The sequence below is a fragment of the Pyrus communis genome, chromosome 7, assembly GCF_041283825.1.
Source record: "Pyrus communis isolate YQ-2024b chromosome 7, ASM4128382v1, whole genome shotgun sequence".
NCBI lineage: Eukaryota > Viridiplantae > Streptophyta > Magnoliopsida > Rosales > Rosaceae > Pyrus > Pyrus communis.
In genome coordinates this window covers 16,761,831-16,789,466 of record NC_142571.1, presented here as the reverse complement: position 1 = coordinate 16,789,466, position 27,636 = coordinate 16,761,831, and the positions used below count along the sequence as shown (strand labels likewise).

The 27,636-nt window shown below is 36.9% G+C and overlaps 2 protein-coding genes, 1 non-coding gene and 1 pseudogene across 4 annotated transcripts; all 4 read right to left on the bottom strand.

The window, feature by feature from the left end:
- Positions 1 to 3,744: 3,744 nt before the first annotated feature.
- On the bottom strand, positions 3,745 to 5,415 carry LOC137735506 (digalactosyldiacylglycerol synthase 2, chloroplastic-like). Its single transcript, XM_068474937.2, has 3 exons — positions 5,054 to 5,415; positions 4,398 to 4,664; positions 3,745 to 4,122 (listed from the first exon to the last, which is right to left on the bottom strand). The coding sequence occupies exons 1-3, from the start codon at positions 5,333 to 5,335 to the stop codon at positions 3,745 to 3,747; spliced, it is 927 nt and encodes a 308-aa protein (XP_068331038.2). The 5' UTR covers positions 5,336 to 5,415.
- On the bottom strand, positions 5,382 to 11,509 carry LOC148695778 (two-component response regulator ARR2-like; annotated as a pseudogene).
- Positions 11,510 to 13,391: 1,882 nt separating this feature from the next.
- Positions 13,392 to 17,286, bottom strand: LOC137734814 (5'-3' exonuclease family protein). 2 transcript variants are annotated; one of them, XM_068474099.2, is made up of 8 exons: positions 16,893 to 17,286; positions 16,309 to 16,485; positions 15,781 to 15,951; positions 15,435 to 15,616; positions 15,103 to 15,349; positions 14,783 to 14,918; positions 14,123 to 14,598; positions 13,392 to 13,978 (listed from the first exon to the last, which is right to left on the bottom strand). In XM_068474099.2, exons 1-8 carry the CDS (start codon positions 17,085 to 17,087, stop codon positions 13,736 to 13,738), a joined length of 1,827 nt encoding a protein of 608 aa, XP_068330200.2. In that variant the 5' UTR covers positions 17,088 to 17,286; the 3' UTR covers positions 13,392 to 13,735. The 2 variants fall into 2 exon arrangements, with proteins under 2 accessions (XP_068330200.2, XP_068330199.2); XM_068474098.2 differs by having other exon boundaries at positions 15,763 to 15,951; positions 16,893 to 17,235.
- A 4,661-nt stretch (positions 17,287 to 21,947) lies between these two features.
- On the bottom strand, positions 21,948 to 22,020 carry TRNAF-GAA (transfer RNA phenylalanine (anticodon GAA)). Its single transcript has one exon. It is a non-coding gene; the product is annotated as a tRNA-Phe (tRNA).
- Between the last annotated feature and the right edge of the window lie 5,616 nt (positions 22,021 to 27,636).

The following is a 27,636-nucleotide window of genomic DNA, read 5'->3' as shown; positions in this document are numbered from 1 at the left end:
CAAACGCTACAACCTTGTGAGATTTGAGCCTAAACGTTATTTGGAGAGTTATTTTCTGTGATTCTTTGTTTTCTAAAGTTGTTGCATGATCTCATTATTCCTTGCTTGGTTGTTACTTAGAATGCAATTGTATCATGATAGAACTAAATGCTAGAACTTATATCCGTTTCATTCAAAGCATGACATTGATTTGCATAACATATATCAAGATGAAGTTGTGTAGTTGCCACCATAGCCAAATAGCCTTACTTCCCATATTTTGTATATATTAGTTTTAACCCCGTTGAGCCTCGTTTAGCCTATTTTCTTTGCTAACCGCATCACCCCTTACCTAGCCTAGAGTAGGACTTTCCTATACCCTTGTTCTTAAAGTATAGTGAGCATGACTTAAATGAATTCCTTTTGAGTTACATTATGCAAGAAAATGAGTGTGGGGGAGTAAAAGTTTGTTCTTACGTTTATATGTATGTTTCGAGATTCAAAAGAAAAAGAAAAGAAAAAGAAAAAAAAAGGAGTGAAAATAAGTAAGAATGAACTCATGATCGTTGATGGTTGAAGAAAGGGTCCAAAAAGTTGAATATGGCCCTAAGTTTTGTGTGACTTTCCCTTGGGTGTTCAAAGTTGATTTTTGCGTTCTAAAGGGAATTCTAAGTGCCTAATTCAATACTTTGCTCACTATTGCTTTAAGAATGTTTGTTTATCCTTCACCTTTCATTGTTAGCCAATACCTTTAGCTCCGTTTCAACCCTTATGCTTCTATCTTGAGTGTTATGTGTTCAATAATGTGGAGTTTGGAATTGATATGAGCTTATGGAATCACTGGTTCTCGTTCTAAGTAGTAGCATTCCATTCATGAGATCATATTCATGTCATTGTCGTAAATCCAGAAAGTGCTTTCTTTGATATAACATATGTGAGTGTTAGAATTCATATTTACATCAATCTTCTCACATATAACTAGTGTAGGGTGTGTAGTCAGAAAATCTGTGTGAAAAACGAGTGCATATCTTGTAAGGATTTGAGCAAATTCTCTAAGGCATGTTACTACATTCAAAACATGGTTTTAAATGCTTAATTGTGAAATAGTATGTGGTAACTATGATTAAGTATGTACTTAAGTGTAAAGATAACCAAAATCTGTGGGAATAATGATTTTTAACATGTCATGTGCATTGGAAATCCCTGAGGCAACGTTGGAAGGTTTAAGATTGTGTTTGGTTTGTTTCGTTTCGTTTTATTTTGTTTTTCTGTTTTGCTCGAGGACTAGCAAAAGCTAAGTGTGGGGGTATTTGATAGGAGCATATTCATGCGACTTAAATGGCTTGTTCTCGTACATTTACGTTATGTTTCTTTAGTTAGTTTAGTCCTTTATGCTTCTTTTGTGTGTTTTCAGGATAATAAGACGTGTTTGACGAAAGGATGCATTGTGGAGTGTTTTGGAGCACTATTGGGCTAAGGATGGATAGCTTATGCTTGGAGCCCAAGTGTTGGATGAAATTGAAGGCCTTGTAAGCACTTGAGGACACAAAACAATGGCCCTAACCCAATTACATTCACCTTGCCTTGGGCTTAACACAAACACCATTCCTTGCCATGCAAGGGGGAGCAATTTGGGTCCATTTCATGTACTTAAACCCTAGCCCAATCCACAATCACTTCAAAGCCATGCAAAACCTTTCAACACCCTTTAATCATCCCCCTTTAAGTTATGATTTTATTTCCTAACCCTACATGCATTATTTATTAGCATCTTCACATGCATTCACACACACTTCACACAAACAAACAATTCAATACCGTGCATTTCCACAATCTCATTCAACACATGCATTCCCTTCACATTCACCCACATGCACATTCAATCATTCACTCATGCACTCTTTATTCTTCATCATTGCAGCCACATTTCCAACCCACATGCACTCTTTAATCATTCAACCATGCATCACAAAACACCACTCATTGCACATGCCTTCCCCCTCTAGTTCACATGCAAAACCACCAACACATGCACCCATCTACATTCACTTTCCTATGCCGTGCACATTCCCTAACATTTCCAGCTTTTCTTCATCATTATTCCCCCTTTGTTCCAGCCATTTTCAACCCACATGCATCCTTTATTCTTCATCATTTCCAACCATGCACATTTAATCATTCATTTCATTCCTATGTCGTGCCTTTCACATGCAATTCCAGCATGCATTCACATGCATTTTCAGCACCTACACACTTTGCATTTCCACTTCCTACTTCATCATTTCAGCCACATAACCAACAACACACTACACAATCATTCAACACATGCATTCACATGCATTTTCAACACACTACACAACACAAAGACCCATCCTGAAAATCAATGCCGTGCCTTCACACACCATTCCAACACCTTCACATGCAATTCCAGCTTTCACATGTTTTCCTAGCTATTTTTCCATCATTAATTAGCCACTTGCATCCTAAACAAACAGCCATATACACCTCCATTCCTCCTATAAAAACCCTTGCATTCTCATTCATTTGTCATTCATTCACTCCCCATTCCATCTCTCCATTTCTCACACCACAACTAACACAAACACTTTCCCTTATAATCCAAACACTACTCCTCTACCAATTCCATAATCCCCCAAACCTCACCTTAGACCTTGTGCTACAACAACAAGGAAGATAAGAGGGCCTAAACATTCATACAATTCAAGTTTGAGTTGTTGGAATGTTTAGGTGTTTCTTTGATTTCAAAGTTTAAATTCAATTCTCTTTGTTTTGTACGTATGAGGAATGGAAGAGAAGAGTGCCTAAACGTTCATACAATTCAAGTTTGAGTTGTTGGAATGTTTAGGTGTTTCTTTGATTTCAAAGTTATGAGGAACTAATCCCCCTTTAGCTAGGGGGTGATTCGAAATAAATGTTTATGCTTGCATTTTGATTTGATTACTTCTAATTGCGTTTCATAAGTTGTGAATTCAATTTGTTTAACCATTTGATTGATAACTTATTTATGTATGTTTATTGAGAGTGTACGCTTAATTTTCATGCATGAATATGACGCTAGAATATAAGTGAGTTTCACCTAATCGTTATGAACTTATATTCACAAGTAGTGGAGGTTGCTTATAAACAATCGCGTTAAATGAATTTTTGGCACGAGTTTCATGCAATCATAGTAACGAATGCCTCGTCAACACTTATAATCTTCATAGAGCGTAATGATTCTTGCTTGTATCTCTATTATGCAATCATGTAGGGGACTTGTGGGGAATGTTTTGGGTTGTCGTATGCAATCATCCAATTCAATAACGTTAGGAAGATTTGAAGGTTAATTTAAGCGGACCTAATTAACCCGGGGTGATGAGTTTCATAATTTATTGAAATGCAATTGGAAATCTTTTTATTATGCAAGTGTAACATATATGGAGATGACCCCCTTAGCTAGCATTCATCCATTCTATTTCATCAATTTCATATTTACAATCTGTTTTAATTTGTTCATTTAATTTAATTTCGTATAAACTTAAATCCCCCTTTACTTTAATGTCAATTTAGTTAGAAATCATTTTAGTTTGTGTTTTTAAAAGCATTTTGAGTCTTTGGTTTGTCTTAGTGTTTTAAAGTTTAGTTTTGCATTCTTTGAGTCTAGTATAGTGTTTTATATTGTGTTTTTACGTTTTTAAGTCAAATCCAAGTGATTAACAATCTCTCCTAATCCCCGGTCCAGAACGATCCCTACTTATACATATACTACAATTTGACGAAAAGAGGGTTTAATTTGTGTGCATATAAATCACGCAACACACAACCAGGGTGGACTCGAACGGCCAGTTCCAATCTTTTGGCAGCTTCCTGAACTTGATCAGAGTCCTCCCCGTTTCCATATAAATCAACTTCAAGTCCAGTTAATTCCTTTTGATGATCCTGAAGAAGCTTGAGTAGCTCCTTATAGCCTTTGCTCCATACCATCTTCCCAATGTAATAGGCACCTTTGGTGAAGGCCTGGACTCCATTTCGTTGTTGCTCTAGCTTTTTCTTGCCGATCTCCAGAAATTTTGGGTTGACTCCGTGAACATTGCAAACAATGGATTTAGGATAATCCTGGGTGACGGCAGATAACCGGATTACCTACAATACGTCATAGTTGAGATCTGGTTAGCATGTATAGCAAGACGATGACAATGATATCCGCATTCATCTCTCTCAAACTTCATCATCGTCAATCATAAGAAGAGTTATCAAAAGTATCCAACAAACTACCAGTACAGCTTTGTTGTCATACAGTAACAACTCGAAGAGCATATTTCACCAAGTCTAATGCAAAAGCTAGAAGAGGCTAGATAAAATAAGTGATGGAAAGCAAAAGATATATTACTAGAAAACTAATATTTATCAAGATGTACCTTGTGACAATATATTCCGACAACCCAGTTATTTAGATATTTAAGAAGAAATGCTTGCATTCTTCCATTCCTCTCCCTTCTCACATATTCCAAATAATTGGTGTGGATGATTCCTACAACCAGCCGGAATTTAATCTTCCATCTCTTCCCATGATGAAACCATGTAAGGTGCTCAGGCTCCTCAAGGATGGCAACATCTGCATTTTCGTCAGGGACTACTTCTGAAATATCTCCAGCAGCAAGGATGCTCCTTTTACCTAAGGAAAACTGCAACAGAATTGACGTAACAAGTTGGTACTACTACACAAGGAATGGAAACAAAAACAGCACACATCCTTGAAGGTACGAAGGGAAGAAAAAATGAGAATATTGGATAGGGCACAGGGGTAGATGGCTCAACCTGGATGTCCACCAGGTGGACTCACGCCACGGGCTTCCATCAACAGATAGGCTAAAAGTTGTTAAATTCAGAATTTATTGGACTGAACAGAACAGGAAAGACCCAAAACGGAAATTAAATAAATGACACTCTACGCATCCTACCATTGAAAGGCATATATAGAGCTATTCCCTTTGATATAATGAAACCCTTGACTAGCAAGTAAACTGGTTTGTGTGTACAGTGGTAATTGTATTAAATCTGCAGGTGTATGCACCTTTGCAGGATAAAAAAGTATACTAAAATCAGATTTAAATCCAATCCTCTCGTCAAGCCAGCGACGGACATAAGCCTCCTGCTCCGTAGGTCTGCTGAATGTGATGTTGTTGGGATATACTAGTTTTTGATCTTTCAACGATAACCAAGGGATGACCAAAGAGACAAGTCTCTCCCCATCTTTTGCAAGATAGGCTGCACGGAATAGAGGGTTGACAGCAGTGCCGGTCATCCATGGAAGGCTTGCAGTGGTGAATATCGCAAAATGCCGCTTTTTATTCATCCAATCAACAGAAACGCATGCAAAAAGCAATCAGCTATGTGTACTACTACCGTACCCTCTCACAATTTGGATCAAACAGATTGGGAACACAAGGAACCTCAATAAACTGCAGTAAGTAACAAAAAGGAACCGTCAAACTATATAACGAACTATGACCGTTGCAACACATTAAAATTGAAGCAGCCTAAGTAATTAAACACAATTTATTTCAAATGCACACATAAGCAAATAATAACGTTATAGAACTACAATTTGTAGACACTTCCCTGCGAATTCGATACTAATTTTGAATTAGGACTAGTTAAATGATTCTTTTGCACGCGGAAGGGACAATTAAAAATCATGAGTAACTTAATTTAACTCCAATTTTGTGAGTCAGTATTAGGTTTAGTCTATTTTGTTGAGTTAGGCCCTTTTACTGATCATCCACATCAATTTCTTTTTATTATAAAAAATTGTGATAAATGTCATTCTTTATTTATAGTTTATCTTTTACTTAAATTTAGGATTAAATATAATAATTAAATATTGTTTCCCCTTTTTCTTGCACCTAATTCCTATCTCATTTTTTTCTTCTACTCCATCACAGATTATATGTGTTAACTAATCTATGTTGTAGTCTTATAGATACTATATATATATATATATATATATATATATATATATATATATTTTTTTTTTTTTTTTTTTTTTGATGAAGATATATCAGCATATATACTAGTATGCATTTATAATGCATCAACGATTAAAAAATTTTGACCTATTTTATCAACTTATGATATAGGTATCATGTATATCTCGTTTTTATCAACTTTTTATTCATCTTTGTACATATCTCATTTATAGGTTAAATGTATTTTATCAACTTATGATATAGGTATCATATATGATGACATATAAATTTTCTTTTAATTATTTTTCATGAAAGTGGTTAAATTTTTATATTTAGATATTCAAATTAAAAATTTGACTAAACATGCATAAATCAAGAAATTTAACTAAAATTGAAATATAGAAAAACTGGACTAAATCCAACAACAACTCAAATTCTTGAATTCTTGGACCTGATCAAAGTAACCCATTAAACCTTAATTAAAACTAAGATTTACAGTTAATTTTTAATTAAATTTCCATAGATTGATAAAATTATACAAAAATTCGACGATATACCCAAATTTTAAAGATCCAATACGTGTAAAAGCTATCTAATACACCACATCCTTTATAATATCGATTTACACTTAAAATGCATATCGAAGCGACCTAATTCGAACGATACATCACAAACAGACATACAAATTTCATATATTAAATCCGTAAAAAGTATATAAATTCAAAAGTTTCTGAGAAAACAGTACCTTACAAATTTTCCGGAAAAAAAAGAGAAAGAATTGAAGCTCAGGTTCTAAGGAATTTCAGGCACAGAGAACGAGAGAGGAAGAGGAAAGATGGTTGCCTAGTTGGCTACGTTAAGTGGAGGAGGAGGAGAGCGAATAAACGTTTTCCGTCTGTGGAATTTTACGCGGTTTGTTTGGGCGGATAGTCTGGTTATACGATGTCGTAAAGGGTAGCTTTCACTGTTTGACCTTGGGGGATTACGAGGCTAAGCCGCCACCTTCGGTCCGGACGTTAACATTAACTACGAAGAGCCGTTGAAACTCGTAGTTGTAAAGCGTTTGGCGCCATTTTTATATTGATTTTAACAGCTACAAGGTTGCTTTCTTTTCAGGAGTTTTTTTTCTTTTTTTCTTTTTCCTGAAAGTGTTTTTGTCTTTTTTTTTTTTTTTTCAATGAGAGTGCATTTTAAATTCAAGAGGGTCCAAATAGAAAGAGTAAATAAGAAACAAGCATCAGCCCAAAACCCAATCTGGAATCCAATAACACATTTGGAAACTCAGAAAAAGGAAAAATAGATGGTTTTTATGTACCATTCTCAACCTAAGGTATAAGAAGATTGGCTGAACTAACTCATTTTTTTATTAGACGAGTAATTGATGGAATTATAAATGGAGTCGGTATTGCGAGTTTATTCTGTAGGAGAGGGTTGGGGTGGATTTTTTTGCCAAATTGTCGTGCCAACCGAATTGTCAACCGTACCATATCGATTTTGTGACAATCAGTAATGGTACGGTATTGTACTGTATTGAAATTTTATGGTACGTTATTGGTAATCGATACCATTACCACTGTATTACCGTACCATACCAAAAATATAAAATAAAACCCTATTTATATTAGCATTGTTGTTGGTGACTTTGATCTTTTGAGTTGGTGGAAATCAAACACAAAACTGTTCTCAATTCTTTCATAAATAGCCAAAGATATCTTCGCAATCCTCACTTCTACTATTGCTAGTGAAAATACATTTAGCGTAAGGAGGAGGGTTGTGGACCCTTTTAGGGATTCTTGACTCCTAAAATGGTAAAGGCACTAGTGTGTACTAGTGATTGGCTTAGGGCGGATGAAGTAAACTTTTACAAGGAACCAATGGAATATATGCTTTAATTTTACAAGGAAATGGAATGAGTGGAAACAAGTAAGATATGCTTTAACTTTTTCAGTAAATTTGTTATTAAAAGGTTTTCAATTTTAATGCTTCTTGCTACTAATATGTTTTCTTTATTTGTAATGTAGGCTTGACACAAACTCAATCTCCTACAAGTTCAATACCTCCTCCAAAAACTTCGACATCTCAAACTTGAAGAATTGATCAATGAATTTTACTTTTTGAAGTTTAGTTCCAATTTTCATTTGGTTAGAAACTTTAACTTCTATTTGTTTTGGTTAATAACTTCTACTTGGATTGTAAACTTAATTTTCATCATAAATCTTAATGCATCATTTGAATTATTGTGCATGTGAATTGTGAATGATGAATAACAGATGAATTTAGGCTACAATGTATGAGATAAAGGTACCAAAAAAAAAAAAAAAAAGTTTTGCACTTGAATTGTGTTAAAAAAAAACAAAAACAGATTTTGTCCCAAAACAAAGTGGCAATTACCATTGTCATACCATGTCAACTGAACTATTTGACAATACTAAAGTTTGGTACGGTAATGGTAATCAATTTTGTTACCATTAAGGTTTGACAATACTCAAACCTTTTATTTTCACTACGTAAAGGTTGAAGTGAAGTCTGATGGAGAAAATCACGATCATCTACCTCTGTCCTACATCTGGGCACCTCGCCTAGACTGTGCTATATCTTGATCTGCTCAAGGAGCGATTCACCAAAGTCGTCTGTTGACGAGGGCGTTGGTTAGGTCAACGACCTGCTGGGTCGGGTGTTGTTCATAATTTGGGGTGGAAGAGCTCAAGTGATGTGTGTCTACATAAGTGGTGGAAGTATAAGGAACTGCAGGGGCAAACTTAGAGCCTAAATGGTAAAACCTGAGGAAAAATAGGGTGAACATATCTTTGGTTCAAATGCAGGTCTGGTGGCCAGAATCGGTCTTGGACTGGTCTAGACCATGGGGCGAGTAGCCAGAGCAAGTTGTAGAACGGGGCAACCCGCCTGGTTGGTTAGGCCGTGCGCTGGGCTCACGCGTAGGCTGCCAGCCTATGGGTCTGCATTGCAATGGCTACAACTTAAGTTTAGGCCTGTTGTCTGGGCTGTTTAACCTGCTACTGCAATTCCTGCAGTGAGCTGGGACTCTTGCCTTAGTATGTTGTGGCAGCTGCTCTCCAGCCCTAGGTGGTGATGGCAATGGCAGCAAGGGCTGCTGCCTATGGCCACGTGGTGGCTGCTACGTTGCAGTGGTTGTGATAATGGTGCTCCACGACAGTGGAGCTTTTATTGCTGCCATGTTGAACCTCAAGGACTATCTTCGTGAGGCCACGTCCTCGTCTCCGTTCTTCAATCCAAATCCTTAAACTCTGGGGTTTCGTTTGTCGTGGTTTCAGAATTTCCTATCATTGTATCTTTACTCCAGGGACTAATCAAAGAATTTTTCTAAGAAAAATTTCAGTGACTAGGAGTATATGAGAAATTCAACATAACAGAAAATTCCAAGAACCAAATGTGAGAGTCTTCTTCGAGCGTTTAAATCAGGCTCTCAAATAAAGAACCAATTTCTGGTAACAAATTTTTATCGTCTTCGATCTTGACGAAAATGTACCTACAAAACAATCAACACCTTTGATCAAAGACCAAAGCCTCATGTGCCCAGGAGTAGTTGGGGGGTGGGGGGAGGGCAAGTTGGCCAATTTGATCTCCGACGGCTAAGTTAGTTCCTTTGAAAAGAGTGAGTGTTTAGAGCTTTTTTTCTAGTAGCAAAAGCTTACACAAAGTTGGTAGAGATGGAGGTATTTATAGGGGAGAGGGTCGGCCATAGTGTTATGATTTTGCCCTATACATGGCGCCTTCCTCTTTATTTCTTCTTGTTCCCGCTTCAAGGAGAGGCGATACTTCTGCAAAAAATAACGCTTAATAAAGAAGTACCGAGCAAAGATATAATTTGTTGATGTTTATTGTTATATGAATTTGCAAAGAAGCAAACCTGCAAATGGCTTGAAACATTTGCTTTCCTCAGGCCGGGGACACTCATGTGTTGAAGTATTTTCTTTGGATGAGCACCTAAATCAAGAAACAAATTAGCTGCCATAGATTTAATGGCACCAAAGAAAAAATAAAAATTCATCACAAAAACTAATTTGAAGACTCTACAGACGTGGGTGTAACCACGTTGGCTAGAGTAATACGCTCCTGCCTATTACCCAAAGTTCAAGTCCCCCTCCTCCGCAATTTAGATTAGTTTAAAATATAATATCTTTTGTACCGAGAAAAATATGAAGAGACTCTTACTATCAACTCCCATCAATTTAGCAGCTTGCAAGAATTTCTTATTAAGCTCATTAGTCCAAACCATCTTTGGCTTCTTTTGGGGAAAAGTTGAATCAGAGTTATCTCCTCCCTCATCTTTGTCCATCCACTGTGGATTTTTCCGTTTCAGGGATGTTCCTGATCTGCTTTTCTTTCTTCATGGATGATTCAATCTCCAAACCCTCACTTGATGTGTTCTCCTGTTGGAATTCATCACTGCTGTCCTCTGCGGTGACATCTTTCACTGCATCTCTATTGTTGATGAATGCAAATTGCCGTAGGTTTATTAGGCTGTCCATCGTGAGTGGTTTAACAATGTAATATACTGCCCCCTTGAACAGCCCACCTAGCACTAGCATGGCATTCTCATCATCATCATCCGACATAACTGCATAAAATAAAGGAAGTTAAAACGTAAAAAACGAATATTAATTGAATGGAAAGTCCATCGACATATGATATAAGAGGGGCCTAATTCTATGCACTAAATGGTGACAAACTTGGCTCCTCAAAGGAGTCATTTCTCCTTTAACGATGTATGTGATATCATTTCAGTGTAAAAACGTTATATTCAAAACCGTTAATCTTTTTATCATCATTTAAAAATCATATATAAAAAGATTCAATTTGATTTGGAGACCGTTTATGAATAAACAAATATGGGACGGCTAAATAGTCTCCAAAGTTAATGAGTTTTTCTATAGTTGATCTTTAAATGATGTTAAAGAGAATGAAGGGTTTCATTATAACAAGTATAGTAAAATGAAAAGTACTAACAATGGTGTTACAGACGTTGGGTACACCAGTTGGCTAGGGATAATGTGTATTAATCCCTTTTTCCATAAATTAGAGTGGTTTATAATATCGTCTTGTTAGCAAAAAAAAAAAAAAAACAGTGGTGTCTTTGAGAGTGAGGACTTACTAACAACTGGTAATTTGGAAACTGCTCTCAGTTTTTCTAGGAGCTCATATTTATCCAAGTCAGGCAAGTGAACCTCGGTCAGAACAAGATGAAGCTCGTCTTCCTTCTTCTGAGCAATGGATAATGCATCACAAGCTCTTTTTGCTGTCAAAACTGCTAGGAATTAAGAGTAAATTAAGTTGGAAACTGTCAGGGAGAAAAATAATTAAAACTCAACAATCATACCAAATTCAACCAGAAAAAAAAAAGAGCGAGAAGAGAAAAGTCTGGTTTTCTGCCGGTTACCTTTATACCCCAACTGACAAAGCATTCTTGATAGTAAAGTAAGACATGCTGAATCACCATCAACAGCCAAAACATTGACACCTTCAAGTACTGGAGTAGAGTTCTTCATAGATTCAAGCGAGGCGGCTTTCTCATCGTTCATGGCTTCGCGCAGTTGCTATAATCTTGGAAAAGAGAAAAGCGAAAAAGAACCCATAATTTGTGTAGTGATTTCACTGATTGGAACTGGTTTTATGGTAGAAGTTTGAGGCTGAGTGTTGTAATCACATACCTGAAGAAACTAGTGTTGCGTATGAGAACTATTGTTAATTACAATGCCGAGGAGATAAACACTTTATTTCTTCAGCAAATCAGGTAAGTTGGGAATAGATTTGAGCATCCATCCATAGCCACAAGTTTTCAAATATTTTGAACAAGTGGCTATATAGGGAGACCAAATTTGAAAAGAGATTGTAACAATAATCATTAATTACTATAACAAAGTCAAATGTAAAATTAGCATGATAATCATCTTTAGGAACAACTGCCATTTATAGAACAAGAAGAAGAAGGTCAAGGGCAACTAATGAATTTCCAAGTTTGAAGATTGTAAATTCTTTAACATACATGTGTTTTTCTTTTTCTTTCAGTTACCCGCCTTTTAAGGATTTGTTTTGACCACTAGGTCATTTACATTTCGATTCCTTTTATGGCATGTTTACTTACTTAGAATGAGGCAAGTTAAGAACAGAGTATGAAATTAACTACCTTCTTATTGCTCTTATTCCTAATTTTTTTCGGTATTAAATTATGAATTGTAACATGAAAACAACAAACTTTAGATTTTGTATGCTTTAGTAAATGCATGGGCGCATGGGGAGTCAGGAATCAAAACAACATCTATTTCAAGTAAATAAACATGTCATTAGTAGCAGCATACATGAGAATAGCGGCGCAATGAAATGAGTTGTAACGTACAGTTGTGATTCTATATGCATTTGTCAAAAATTAAAACTATTTTAATATTTATTTCAAGTAAATAAACATGTCATTAGCAGCATAATTAACAATTTGGGTGTTCTAACGTGTAGTCATGATTTTGTATGCATTAGAGAAATCATGAGTAAGGAATCAGAACAATTTCATCATCTATTTAAGTAAATAAACATGTCATTAACAACATGATTAAGAATTTCGGCGTAACGCATCTCTAGTGTATAGCCGTGTTATGTCACACGAAAACCTAAAAATAGGCAGCGCACACAATAGTTTAAACAAAAAACCGAAATAGGCGCCGCTCACAATGATCTAACGGAAACCCAAAATTCTATAAGAAGGCAAGAAAATAAGGAGTGCACTATGCGCACAAAAACCTAGAGAAAGAGTTGAAAAAGGAGAGCGCGACAAGCTTAGTGGCAAGTATTGTCTAGTTAAAACATAAAATGTGTCCTAAACACTTGACCATGCAGTGCCAATTGCAACACTTTTTCCATATCAAACTACAAGTCGTTTGAGATTTGATTTCACTATTTTAATATTTATTTCAAGTAAATAAACATGTCATTAGCAGCATAATTAATAATTTTGGGGTTCTAACGTGTAGTCACGATTTTGTATGCATTAGAAAAATCATGAGTCAGGAATCAACGATTTCATGATCTATTTCAAGTAAATAAACATATCATTAACAAAATGATCACGAATTTCAGCGTAACGCAATGGTATCTCTAGTGTATAGTTGTGTTATGTTAAATGTAAACCTAAAAATAGATGTCGCACACAATAATTTGAACAGAAAACCGAAATAGGCGCCGCTCACAATGATCTAATAGAAACCCGAAATTCTATAAGAACAAGGCAGAAAAATAGAGAGCGCATGGCACACACAATAATCTAGAGAGAGAAAAAAATAAAAAAATAAAAAAATAAAAAAATAAACTGAAAAAGGAGAGCGTGACAAGCTTAGCGGCAAGCATTGTCTAGTTAAAATATAACATGTGTCGTAAACTCCTGACCATGCGGTGCCAATTACAACACTTTGTCCATATCAAACTACAAGTCGTTTGAGATTTGATTTCACTAGATGTCAATTGGACCTCGGAATTTACATCAATGTAGGATAATAAACCATCGGACTTGAGATAGCACTATAGCAAAACAAAGTGAGGTAGCTTTACAAAATTCCAAATAAACACACCAGAAATCTTGCCTTGCTCACTTAATGAAGATGCAAAAACCTTAAACCCTATGTTAACCTAAACCCTAAATCTTTACAAAAAGGAAAATACACATTCTGAGCTCATGCAGGATCGAAGGACTCACTTAACTAGACATCTTAATTTAATATTCCTAAATAGCTGCAGCAAAGGGCCTCAAATCTGAAAATGCCTTAGTCAAACAAAAGACGGCGTCTCACAGACTTGGGAAGATTTGAACTCGATGGACTTCTCTTTTCTTTGCCGGTTTCAGCTATCTGACTATCAGTATTCTGCGTTAGGTCTTCTCCCTGTTCTGTCTCATATTGTTTTTTAGCAGACCGGAAGAATTCTGTGATATTTTGTTGAACGCCTTTTGATCCTGCTGTTTCTGGGTTTCCACCGGTTGCTTTTCTTCTTTTCATTTCTTTCAGTTCCTGCAAGTTTCAGGTCTGTAAGATTTTGCTAATTCATAGCAGGTCACAATCATAATTTAGTGCCCAAAAAAAAATTCTTGGTGAGAGATGGAAACAAAACCATACATAAGAAAAAAAAAACAATAAAAGGGAGAGAGATTACACCTTCTCCAGCAAAAATCTGTCAACTTCCTCCGGGAAAGCAGCATGGACAAGGTCCATATTTTCATCGGTCAACAAAAAGCAGCACCCGCCACTCATATCTATTGTAGGAACATCAGACTCATCCAACGAACTAAAGGATTCATCAACCACCATAACATCATCTTGCTGTATATCCAACTCCTCCGGAGGGATTGGGTAACTGACACAACACGATGTAGGTGCAGTTTTTTTCCACTTGACCACATAATACTGGTGCCCATATCTTATTTTCAAGCGATTTATGGAATTGAACTCATACTGCCCATATAACAATTTTTTCACAGGATTTTTAGCCATTTCCCTCAAAACAATGGTTGACAACATGGGCAGCATCCTCTGGCGAATATAAGATGGTTCCCACCGCTGATGATAAGTCAAGAACTCAATCAGCATCTCAGTCTTTGGACTTTCCCACGATATGATAGGACCGTCATTTTCTGTGCAAAAATTTTAAATCATGATTGCAAACTGAAATTGGCAAGATACATTCACAAAACAACATATGCAAGAGAGAAACTCCTTTCTGAAAAACAAATGTTTTCTTGAGCCCTACTGGATCCATGCTTGTAAAAGAAATTGTTCTGCATTTGTAGCAAGTATGGGAAGAATGTCCAAAAATACCATTGAAGCAACCATGGTTGTTGCACAAGTACATTTCAATAATCTCATCATTGGGGAAATTTGGCTCCAGTGCAATCTTGCTAAGAACTTTCAATCGCCAATTCTCATTCTTCTTCAGCTTCTTTTCTTTACGATCCTACCATTACCATAAAATGCTTATACTTCAGGACAGATGCAGAAAACATTGCTAAGTATCGTAACAGACACTATCTGTACTGAACTTATGATGGGGCCCACTATGTTGATATATGATATAACATACCAGAAAGAATAATATACTCATGGTGATACCTAAGTATCAGAGGGGAAAATCAATGTACCATATCACAGGAAGAGCAACTGCATTTGAACCCCTCTGACTTTTTCATGCAACCCTCACCAACTGCATTGCTACAAAATTCACAGGAGGACTTGAAATGAGCTCTTTTGCTGCCAGGATGCCCACAAAAAGAACAATGAGAAAATTTTGTCTTTGATGGGCTCTCATCCAAACTGGGTACACTATCATCCACAGATTTCATACCACCTTGAAAGAGAGAAGCATCACCATTGCCTATTTCACATAACCTGCATGACATGTGATCTTTAATTTTTTTTCATAAAACAGTTTAAGCAAAAAAGAAACCATGTATAAATCCAATTAGTATCATACCTATTTAATATCTCATCTTCACTAAATGTTTGGGCAAAACGAAGAGCTGTATCAAGCCCAATGCCTTGAACCCCATTTAAATCGTGGTCATTTCCAGCCAAAAGAGAGAGAGCAATCAAGTGGTTCCTCTTCAAACCAAGACCAGCTTCAATATCTGACATATAGTAACATTCAAATGGTTCCTACATACACAATGAGATTCTCTTAGTGCATAAAAAGATAATACAGCACGAGAACTGGCAAGAGAAAAGATATGAGTTCAAAAGCATAAAAATTACATATGAAAAAGCAGAAACAAGTGCTCAAGCAGAGGACAGTTAAAACTTACTGAAACATTAATACCTACTTTGGAATTAGATCGAAAAGTTTTTATTACACATTTTGCCCCAAAGAGGAACGCATCGCTGTCAGATGTAATGCAAGCATCTACATGGCCATCGCCATTTAACTGGGCACACAGTGCTTCAGCCTCTCCTTTTGCTTTTAAAACAGGCATCCCAAGAAGTTCAAGTAGTTCCTACAAAACCACCTTTAGTAAATAACTGATAAGCATTCCAAATGCCTCACCAACTAGCCAAATTTTGTCTAATTTGCACAAAGAAATATTACATATTCTAACAGGATTAAACAGATCATAAAACTTCAGGGAAAAAAAATGAGCACAGAATTTCAAAAAGATGAACAGATGTTGAAAAAAAAAAACAATTTAAGTATCAATAAGCATGGATACTCAGTCAAGTACTAGACCATGAGCAAACCAAGCGTTGCCATTTGGTACAAACAACAAATTGCGTCAAAGTTCCAAAACAGTACTAAAAAATACAAACCACAGTTTTTAATTGATAACATAATCACAACATCAGAAACAACTGACCACACATTCTTGAATATACTTCGTAAATGTGCTATTCCTCTCAGCTGAAACACCATTTTCAGCCACTGGCAAACTCGATGAATCAATACCAGAAGAACGAAAGAACCTTGCAATCCTCGCCTGAGACTTTAGAGGCGATGGAGTTCCATCAAGCACAAAGACCGGAAATGCCCCAAACTGCATAAACACTGAACAATAATTAAGCTCTCTCTCAATTAAAAGCCTCCAACTTTATATACGGTAAGCAACAACAAAAATCGACATCGTCAAAAATGAAAGAAAAATTACTGGGATTAAGACAATTCATATCAATTAACCAACATTCAGTTTCAATTTTGAAGTAACCCCTCCGCATTTCCCAAACCATGAAACCAAAACACAAAAAATTAAAACCAAATTTCCAATTTTTTTTTTTTTCATTTCCTTCCAAATTTCCAATCAATAAAACATACCCTTTTAAATTTTTGAATCAAAGATTATATAAACAAACTAAAATCCCAATTCCAAACAAACCCAACGTTTGTTTATGAATTTCTCTTCAGAAAGCAATCAGAAAATGCAAGCGGACAAACAAAATACCGAACCTTGGAGAAGAGATTGATGGTACGGAAGAAGGTGAGCCTGAGGTGGGGACTTCGTGCGCGGTCCTTGATGGCGGCTTCGTGCTGTACGATCCAAAAGGAGAGGTCCACAGCAACCCGCTTGTTCCTTAAGAAATCAAAACCCTCGTTTCGGGCGTAGGGTTTTAGCAAGTCCCAGAATTTACCCCCGACTCCCATTGCTTTTGGAATTTGCAAATATGGGTCTGAGAGAAGTGAAGCCGCAGAGTTGGCTTACATATTCATCGTACTAATTACTGAGTGAGAAGGACGAAGAAGACGAACGAATCAGAAGAAGATTATGTGTCGTTTGGTTTTGCACCGTTGGCGTTGGGTCGGCTTTCAATTCGGGCGGGGTGAATTTGGGTTGGACTATGGTATTATGAATTTATCAATAGCACGTTTACATGACCGCTGATAGTTGGATACATTCTTTAATTATTTAAATAAAAAATTTAACTATAAATTATCATATCATATGATTTACAAAATATTATTCAAATATATTATTTTTCTAGCATCACCCTTAATGTATTAGGAATGTGAAAACTAAAGGATGAAATTGGCATCAACTACTCTTTTATGTTATCTCATTCCTAGTATGAGTGTATTGGATGTCTTTTGGCTTTTTAGCCAAAATGATCATTGAGATTGGCTTAACTCCTCATTTTGGTGCTTGAGATTTGAAGTCGATAGAAGTAGTCCTTCAGTTTATCCACTATCAATCATTTTGGTATTTTTGTGCAAAATCTCCATTAAATAAAGATAAAATGACGAAAATATCCTCAGTTTTTGTCAAATCATTTTGGCCTATTGTTTATTAAATTGAGAGTTTTTTTTTTTCTTTATGGTCCTTATTTAACATTTTTTTTTTCTTCATAGAATGATCAAAATGATTGATAATGAACAAATTTAAGGATCATTTCTATCAATGTCAAATATCAATGACCAAAATGAATAATTATGTCAATTTCATGGACCATTTTAGCTAAAAAGTTTTTATTTTCTTTTCTTTTTGGTACAATGTGACAACCCGTTCCAAATTTTACGTTTTTATTTTATTTTAAAAGCGTGAATTTACGAAATTGCCCTAGAGGTAAGGACTTTGACTTCCGTTGACCATCGACTTGAGAGATGTGGGACTTATTCTTTTAGCATATCCTCGTAATACTCATTGGTACGAACGTATAGGCGAAAGCCGTTTGCGAGTCCAGATTATAACGATATAGTTACGGACGTTCGAAATTGGTTATTCAAGGTTTAGTGTTAATTAAATTAAATCCCCACTTTGTGGGGTGAAGCCCAATCAGAAATGGAGGAAAGAAAGAAAAAAAATAAAAAAAAAGGAAAAAGGAAGTGGCTTTCCCGTCCACCCGCACCCACCACGAGTTCCCATTTTCCAAGGCCGATTCCGGCCAACTCCGGTGGAGTTTTTCGATGCCACCACCACCATCTTGAAGCTCTCATTCCCCTCTACAAAATCCACCCAAGAACCACCTTGAATAACCATGGTATGTGGAGGTTTGAGGCCACGAAAGTTGACGAAAATCAATAGTGCTCCGGCAACCCTTTTCGATTTTCCGGCAAATCGGCAAAGCGATGGCTGTTGCCACCACTTGGGCTTTGTAGCCCATCATCCCAGGAGCAAAACCCATCCAACCTTGACCCCGTTGGACCACCGTAGACGACGAATCGACGTCGAGAAGTTTTAGGCACCCGCCGGCTTTGTGGGAAAATTGACCATCTTCCGTCCACTTTTGGACTTCGTGGCAGGTATGAAAGTTGCTCCACTCATTGAGATCTTCATTTCTGTGAAGTTTGAGAATTTTTGGAAATAGTTGGATTTTCCGGCGAGTCGGGGCGGCCGACCGCGACCCGCGGCGGCGCGTGGCCAGTGGGGCACCAATGCTATTTTTAGGCTATGTCGAATGTCTTGAATTCAGTTTTGTCATTTGAATGACGTAGGTTGATCGTTGGAACCTAAATTCGTTACGATACGTTACTTGATAAAAATGTGAATCGATGATTCGATCGTTGAATCGTCCCCAAAATTGGGTACATTATAATACGTAATATTTAAAGATCATAGGAATTTATGGATCAGGAATCCGACTTACGGATCTTCCTGAATTGGATTTGTAAGTTAGTAAAATAAATGTTCACGACCACCTGTTTTAAGCAATTGCCGGAGATCTGACCGTTGGATCGTAATGAAATTTTAATATGTTATTCTAGAAACATATTGTGGATCGTTGGGAGTTGCGGATTAGAAATCTGATATGCGGATCTTCCGGGTCAAGTTATACAGGGTTGTAAACCTTACCGTCGATCTTTGATCGACTGTTGACTTGTGGTCAATGGGTCTCAAACTATTTTAGAATGTCGTTGAGGTTGTGTTTTATGTGAATTACGTATTCTATAGATAAGAATTCTGAGATGTGATTTGATAATTGATCACAGGGACCAATCATTTAGGACGCCTCGATGCGTGCGCTAGAGAATCATAGTGTGGACTCCAGGTGAGTGGATCTTTTCCTTTTTATTGTACATATTATTGAGAGTTCTATCGACACTTTTAAATTGATTAGGTATATTACCTTCATATAATTATTGTGAATGCTTGAAGTACCTATATGAACTACGAATGGCTTGATCCCTGTTTAGGGTACGTAGACAGTCTAACGAGACGTTAGATGCAGCCATAAAATATTTGAGACAAAAGCCTTGCTTGGGAAATTGAGTAATGCGAAGGAAATTGGTTAAGGCAAGTTTTAGTTTTGTGAATTAGTTAGTTAAATTAGTGTTAATTGGGTTGTCATGGATAATTATCCCTTAAAATAAATAGTTCGAGAGTAGGGCGTTATTGATTGTACACTTCACACCGTATTGTTTATAATTGAAAATGCTACGACATGGTTAAGTATTAGATTGCTTCATGGTATATCCATATGTATATTACTTGCATATAATTATTAGGAATGCTTTCAAGTGCAAAGGTGAACGCAGGACACTCAGGTAAGTTCATGTGAGTTTATGGTATTAGTTGAATCGATTGCGTTATAGCATGACTACAGTTATGTGTTAGGCAACTTCGATACTGTCGTACTGGTTGCCATGAGTTGCACATGTTATATTGAGATGAATTGAGAGCTCATAAACCTGCACCCCGGTGTTAGTGCTCCCGCCCGTGGCGAAGGCACAGTTCTTCACGTGATGTTCACCTCCCGCACCTTACGCTCACCTTGGATCCGAGGTAGGTGCACAGTCCTATCGTACAAACCACTTTAGGTGGTTCCGACTCGTAGGTGACCCGCGATTATTCGCACAGTCTTCACGTGATCGTAGCACTTGAGCGTATTTATTTACACTCAATCCTGTCGTACAGACCACTTTAGGTGGTTCCGACTCGTGTGCAAGTATACTTATTGAGCTATTGGCTAGCCATGATTGATGAGATATGGATAAGTCGTACAGGTCACTATAGGTGACTCCGACTTATATGCTAGCCATGATTGATGAGATATGGATAAGTCGTACAGGTCACTATAGGTGACTCCGACTTATATGCTAGTCATGATTGATGAGATATGGATAAGTTGTACATGTCATTTTAGATGACTCTGACTGATATATCACTTTGTATTGATTAAGTTCATTTGGCCTACTTATTAATGTATGGTGGAGTTGATGGCAAACCTTGGTTTTGGTCATTTTTGAGTATGGTTTGGATATATGTATATATGTTGTACTGTCCTATAGAAAACGATAAGGAAATTACAGTGAGGGGTTATTACTGTTAGAAAGGTAATAGTTTTGGGAAGCTTGGTTTTACTGCTTACTCACACTTTCTGTTTTGTACCCCTTCAGGTTTTAACTGCTGAGTTCGTATCGACGAGGATATATAGCTAATCTTAGTATTGGTGGCTACTTTTAAGGGTATGATTCTTACCCACACTACTGTACCTTACTTATGCTCTGACATCGCGTGTGAAATGGGTTCGCTCCCACTCGTAGCGCACTCTGGCATTTAGACACTTTTAGATTCAAATTTATTCACTTTTTATACACTATCACATTTTATGGCTTCGTCACCTTCCAGGTGTCGGCCAGCACAACTCGATTCAGGGTCCAAGTGGACTTTCTGGGTTGGGGTGTGTCATACAAAGTATTGGATTATTGTCTTTAAGGTAAGATATATTTTTTATTTCTTATATGTTTTTTTTTTTTTGAAAGATTTCTTATATGTTGGTAACGTGAAAATGTCATTACTTGACATGACTTTCTTTCTTGTCGCACAATCATACTCATTTTCGGTAATTAAACATGTCATCGATTTTGAGAGTTGTATATTCAAGAAGTTGTTGATTTCAAACACCAAGACAACGTTAGGCGTCTGATGCTCCTTGGAAAGAAAGGGTGATCTTTCTTTTAGCATACTAGTTTCTTTTTTTTCTTTTCCCATCTTCTTAAGGAGATGTTTTATTTCAAGTGCCGTAAGAAGGTGAGCAACACGACCAGGCAAGTGGTGGACTCGATGTATTCAAGTAAGCAGAGCAGAGACAAATTAAGATTTGTTGCCTTCGGCAGTAACACAATAAGTGCGATCAGCAGGATGTAATCTATATTTTTTGTGGTAATCTTCCCTAGTTTGTTATTCATTCCTTATGTGACTCCATGCTGAGGTTGAAATAAAATTATTTTTTGGCTATAAATTTTATTTTAGATTTCTATCTAATTAGTATTTGGTAATTTACTGCAGTTAGTGATCTTTTGTCAAATGAATGTATAGAATGAAGTAAAACTACTGTCTCAAAAAATGAAGTGAGGATTGACGAACAAACGTGGATTGAGCTAGTTAATTATGACAATGTGGTTGCCCACTTAAACTCAAGTTTGATTCCTGCTTCCCATAGAATAGTTTAGATTAACATCACTTTGTAAAAAATAGTGGGAGTGTAGTTTAATATTAATCAAACAAATGGAAAGAAAATGGAGGGGAAAAAAGGAAAAGTTGGAATTTAATAAAAACAAAAATTCTAATGCGGTGAAGGTGGATCGAACACCTGACCTTCAGATCTTCAGTCTGACGCTCTCCCAACTGAGCTATCCCCGCGGTTGTCTTTCATTTGAGTTCAATAAATATTTAGTACATACATTAGTTAATTAAATGCAATTATAAATTTTCGTGTCGTTGACCAACGTTATCGACATGTTTATTTGCGTGACATTCATTGTGTAAGAGTAGTCATTTTTCGTTAGGTATTATTTATATATAATTTTAGATAAAAGATTTATAATAATTTCTGACCGCACGATGTACAATAAACTAATGTAATTTGAAGATTTCTGAAATCCTCACAAAGAGGATCCGGCGAGATTCCTCATTTCAGAACAAATACAATGCCTTCCAAATTTCGATGGTTTTGCAGCTTTCGAGGTTAACAAATTATAAATAAGAAGAGAGGAACCAAGAGTTTTTTAGGATGTGCTAGCTAGTAGCTTGTACAAATTGTTAAATGTAGTCAAACTAGAGTGTATTTTTGCTCCACCCTCTTGTAATGCTCATCACACTATTTATCATCGTTCATTGAGTTTAAATTTTAAGATTTTTGCATATCTCCTACACGAGTCTCGAGATTCAAACTCATCTAACGACTATAAATAAGATGATGAGTATAAATCATAGTCTATGGTAATGAGCAAAAATGCTTCCAACTTAAATGAGATGTTTTATTTTGGATAAATTACACAAAATTACCTCAATTATGGGTCAAATTACAATATAATACCTCATATTTTAAACATTGTAATTTCATATATCAACTTATCAATTCGTTGTAATATCAAACCTCTGTTAAATTTTATATCAATTTGGTTGTTAAGAAGATGTGCAGGAACGGGGTCCATTCATTTGCCTAGTGGAATAAATTAATAATTTTTTATTTAACAATTTAAATTAATTAAAAAACAAAAAAAAATCTCTCTTCTTCGTTTTTCCCCAGAACCCGTTCGTCCTCCCCTCCTCTCTGACCGCCCCTGGTACGCATCCAACCAGATACTCCCCGACGGATGCATCATCGCCGTCGGAGGAAGAAAAGCCTTCTCCTACTAGTTCTACCCCAAGAAAAATGACAAATTGTACAACAAAATGTTCTACTTCCGGTTCTTGGCGGAGACCGACGACCATGACAAGGAACTCCCGGGTATGCCCGTCACCGTCAAGCGGAACTACCCAGTACGGGGTCCTCTGTCCTCCTCCCGTTCAAAATGAATGGGCTCCCAAATCATCTGGCAGCAATTTTTTCCTCCTAAAAACTGCTGATAAATTGGGAAATTTGGAGATTTTGGCCCCAAGTATGAATGGGTTCAGGGGAGAAAGAAGGGAAGGAAGAACGGGTTTTGGGGAAAATGAAGAAGAGAAATTTTTTTTTAAGGGGAAGAAGAACGGGTTCTGGGGAAAAAGGAAGAAGAGAGATTTTTTTTTTGTTGTTTAATTAATTTAAATTGTTAAATAAAAAACTAATAATTTATTATTAATTAATTATTATTTTATTCCACTTGAGAAATAAGTGGGGTCCGTTCCTATCACGTCATCATTTAACAGTCAAATAGACAGAAAATTTAACAGATCACTGACATTGCAATGAATTCATAAGTTGATGTATGACATTGCAATGTTTAAAACATTAGGTATGAGATTGTGATTCGATCCATAATTAAGGTAGTTTTGTCTAATTTACCCTGAGCTAGTTTTGTGTAATTGATCCTTTTAAGTTTAATTTTCATAAATGAATGATGACTTTGATACTAATTATTACTGGTCTAACCCCACACACTATACTATTGTATTAAAAGAAAAATGTCGGATCATTTTGCTATACTCCTCGTTAATTAAATACTAGCATTTGCCTACACATTTTTTGTGTATGAACATTTTTTTTTTAAATGAGAAGGGGAGAGAGAGAGAGAGAGAGAGAGAGAGAGAGAGAGAGAGAGAGAGAGAACATTGGGGGAGTGGGAAGTTTTTGGTTTTGGTCTTTTTTTTTTATTTTTTTTTTATTTTAATATTGGAGGTATTTTAACATCACCGGTAGGTGAGACTTCAATAAAAAAACAGTAAATTTTGGACTTATGAAATTACATTATTGCCCATTATTTTTTTTGTGTGATAAAAGACTAATTTGTCTTTTTACCTTTTTTTGGTTGACAAATAGAGTTTTATTAATTGGTAGAGATAACAAAGAAAATATATGCAAAAGAGTGAAAAGTAATGTTTTAAAACATCAATAACAATTTCCTATTAAAATATATATTTTATTATGAGGGGGAGAGTTCAAAACTATTATAATAATTTGAGGGAGAATTTTGAATCTGTGACGCATGAGTAGAAACCTAACACCCTATCTACTAGAATGTTGAACCACATGCAGATCAAGTTTTGGATACTATGAATTTAAATTGATAATCTTAAAAAACTAACAAAGAAAACGGCGAGGATGTATGCATTGGACTTGTGTCTTGTAACAGACATTTAGACAGGGAAACAAATTCATGACTCATGAAGGGCGAGGCATTGAAAACTGACAAAGTCATAAACTCAACTCAAACTCTCAATATAAGTCGTGGATTTTATGCAACAAATTAAAAAGTGAGAAATCTTAGGTTCTATTTTGGCCAAAAGTGAAGTTGAACCACATTACTATGACAAGGCATAACCCACTTCTTCACACCCTTAGTGACACACCCCGACCGAGATAAGGGAGTGCTGGCCGTCACACGAAGGTGACGTAGCCATGTGCGCGTGCGGAAGCTATTAAGATAGTAATATAAAAGTACGAATAATTAAAAACTAGCATACAAAGTACTAAAACAAGTGTTAGCGTATGTGAGACACAACTTCAGAGCAAGTCTACAGCAGTCAAAAAGGAAAGATGCGACATAAATACACCCAAAGGTGACCCTACAATGGTGAGTGTCTGTCAGAAATGCCGGGACGCCCTCTGGGAAAAACCACCGAACCCGCTAGACCACTAGAACCTGGAGGGGCGCAAAAACAAAAGCGTGAGTGGGCAAAAACAAAGCTCTTTGAAAACTCTTTAGCAAAATACATTCTAACCCCTCGCCGTAAAACCTGTATACTTCCCAGAAAATGAACATATATACGTATGTATAGATATGCCAATCATGCTCCAAAATATGCCATTCATGCTCGAGAATATGCCACAACGGAATCTCATAATCAAATGTAAATGCTCAAGCGTAAATCACATCAATAACATATAATCTGGCAGCTGGGAGTCACCTAACGTGACCTGTACGGCTGCATATAGAGCTCCAATCTCAACTCAATAACTGAATCTGCACACGAGTCGGAACCACCTAACGTGGTCTGTACGACAAGACTAGGTGTATCATATATACGCTCTAGTGCTACGATCACGTGAAGACTATGCGAATAATCGCAGGTCACCTACGAGTCGGAACCACCTAATGTGGTTTGTACGACAAGCCTATGCACCTAACTTGGATCCAAGCTGAGCGTGTGGTGCGGGTGAACATCACGTGAAGGACTATGCCCTGGCCCCGGGCGGGAGCACTAACATCGGGGTGCAGATTATGAGCTCTCTAAGCCTCTCAAGCTATTATTGAATACAAACATGAATACCACTTACCTGGCACTTACCTGTGCGTCCACAACACCAAATACACATATATATAAATGTATGCCGCTACTAATGCATGTGATGATGCATAAGCGATAATAGTAAAGTGCATGGCATAAATCAATTAACTCTTTTTAATCTATTTCTGGGAATTTAAATGTATATAGGTATATACGGAAAACAAAAGCCCACTCACTGATAAGTGGAAGGGTCGTAGCCCCCCTACCTCGAGTGTGTACGCTCGCCCTCGGGAAACGAATCACCTATACGCGAAAAAGCTACGAAAACGTTAATTTAAAAGCACATAACCAACTTCTCGTAATAACTTCTCATACATTGCTCAAAATGGACAATTGAATATACCAACGTGCTCTACACAACCTCAGGATCACACCCATATTTTTAAAATAATTTTTGGACCCCGCACGCGCCCCCTCGCGCCGTCCAAGGCACGGACCTACGCGCCCCCCACGCGCGGCCACGTGCCATGCACACTGACGGCGTCAACTGACGCCGTCAGGAATATTCCGTTAAACTAACGGAATATTCCGTTAAACCTAACTGATGCCGTTAACGGCGTCAGGAATATTCCGTCAACTTTGACGGAATATTCCGTCTTCTTCTCCAATCAGTCCCCGACGCCGGCGCCGGCGCCGTCGCCGGAAAACCTGCAAATCACGATTTCTCGCTCGTTTTTCCACCTTTTTCCACGTTTCTTGCACCAAAATCAACCCTAGAGCTAGTAGAACATGTCCCAACAAGTTTTAAGGCCTAAAATTACGAGATTATACCTGTCCAAATCTCCAAAACTCGGCCAACTTCGTACAGGACGATCCCGACGTCCAAATTCACCCAACGAGCTACTCCCAAGCTCCTGGGAACCTCACAAACACAACTATAAGCTTCAAATGTCCAAAAACTCACTAAATTAATCTTGCATGAACAGTAACTAAAACGGACATGGCGATATCGACGTGAAAACGTCGAAGTTCTTACCTGAAAATGGCACCTCTGAACTCCTCTCAGCCTCACGAGCACGAGGGTGGTCTTGGTTTCTTGATTCGTGAAGGTTTGAGTATGTTTGTGTGTGTGTCCGTATGTTGAAGAAGGAAGAAGAAGAACTCGGGGAGAGAGAGAGAGAGAGAGACAGAGAAGAGACACGGGAGAGGGAATCAGGGAAAGGTAGAGGGAAAGGGAAAATGACAGGTGTGTGTGTGTGGTCCTACAACACCACACAACACAAAACTACACGTAAAGTAACGAACTAGGGGGTAAAATCGTAAATTCACACGTACGTTTCGTTAGTTTCGGGACGGGATGTTACACTTAGTGTAGATACTATCGCTTGTTAAAAAAAAATACAAATGTAAACTCTCATTAAATGGATAATGCATGATATTTATGTTCATTTATTAATTGGTGTAACCGTTAGACCATTGATTCCTCAATTGATTAGGCAATTGATTCTCCTTATTCAATTAGGAGCATTTGCGTAGTTTGCTAGGATAGCCACTCCACTATATAAAGGTGGTTGTCTCACTTTGTAACATAGTAAAGAAATTTTCTAATAGAATTCTCCCATCCTCTCTCAAATTATGTTCCTCTACAACACGTTATTTGTACTTTTACTCCTACCCGAATCAAAACCTACAGTTTGGTTTTTCTCAACTTTTGGCCTCAAAATTTCAATTTCTCTAAATTTTGAAGTAGAATTAGTTTTTATTTTTGAAGTAAGTATTTTGTTTCATGATTTCAAGTTCATGCCAAACTCGTAATTATATGGTTAAGAACCTCATGAAGCATAAACTTGATTATCATATTTTATTGTTGCTTATGTGATATTTATTTTGCTTTTCATATATCATTTCATTTTTGCAATTTTGCAAAACCCTCATGATACAAAACATCACCATGATGCACGTTCCCTTTTAATCTAATTTTATGCATATTAAACTGAAAACGATTGTTTGTGAGTTTTCATTATAAACATGTTTATATCATATAGAGGCTAAAGTGATGCCTCAATCACCATTGCCAAAACCCTAGCAATTTTGTTGTTAGTGGGC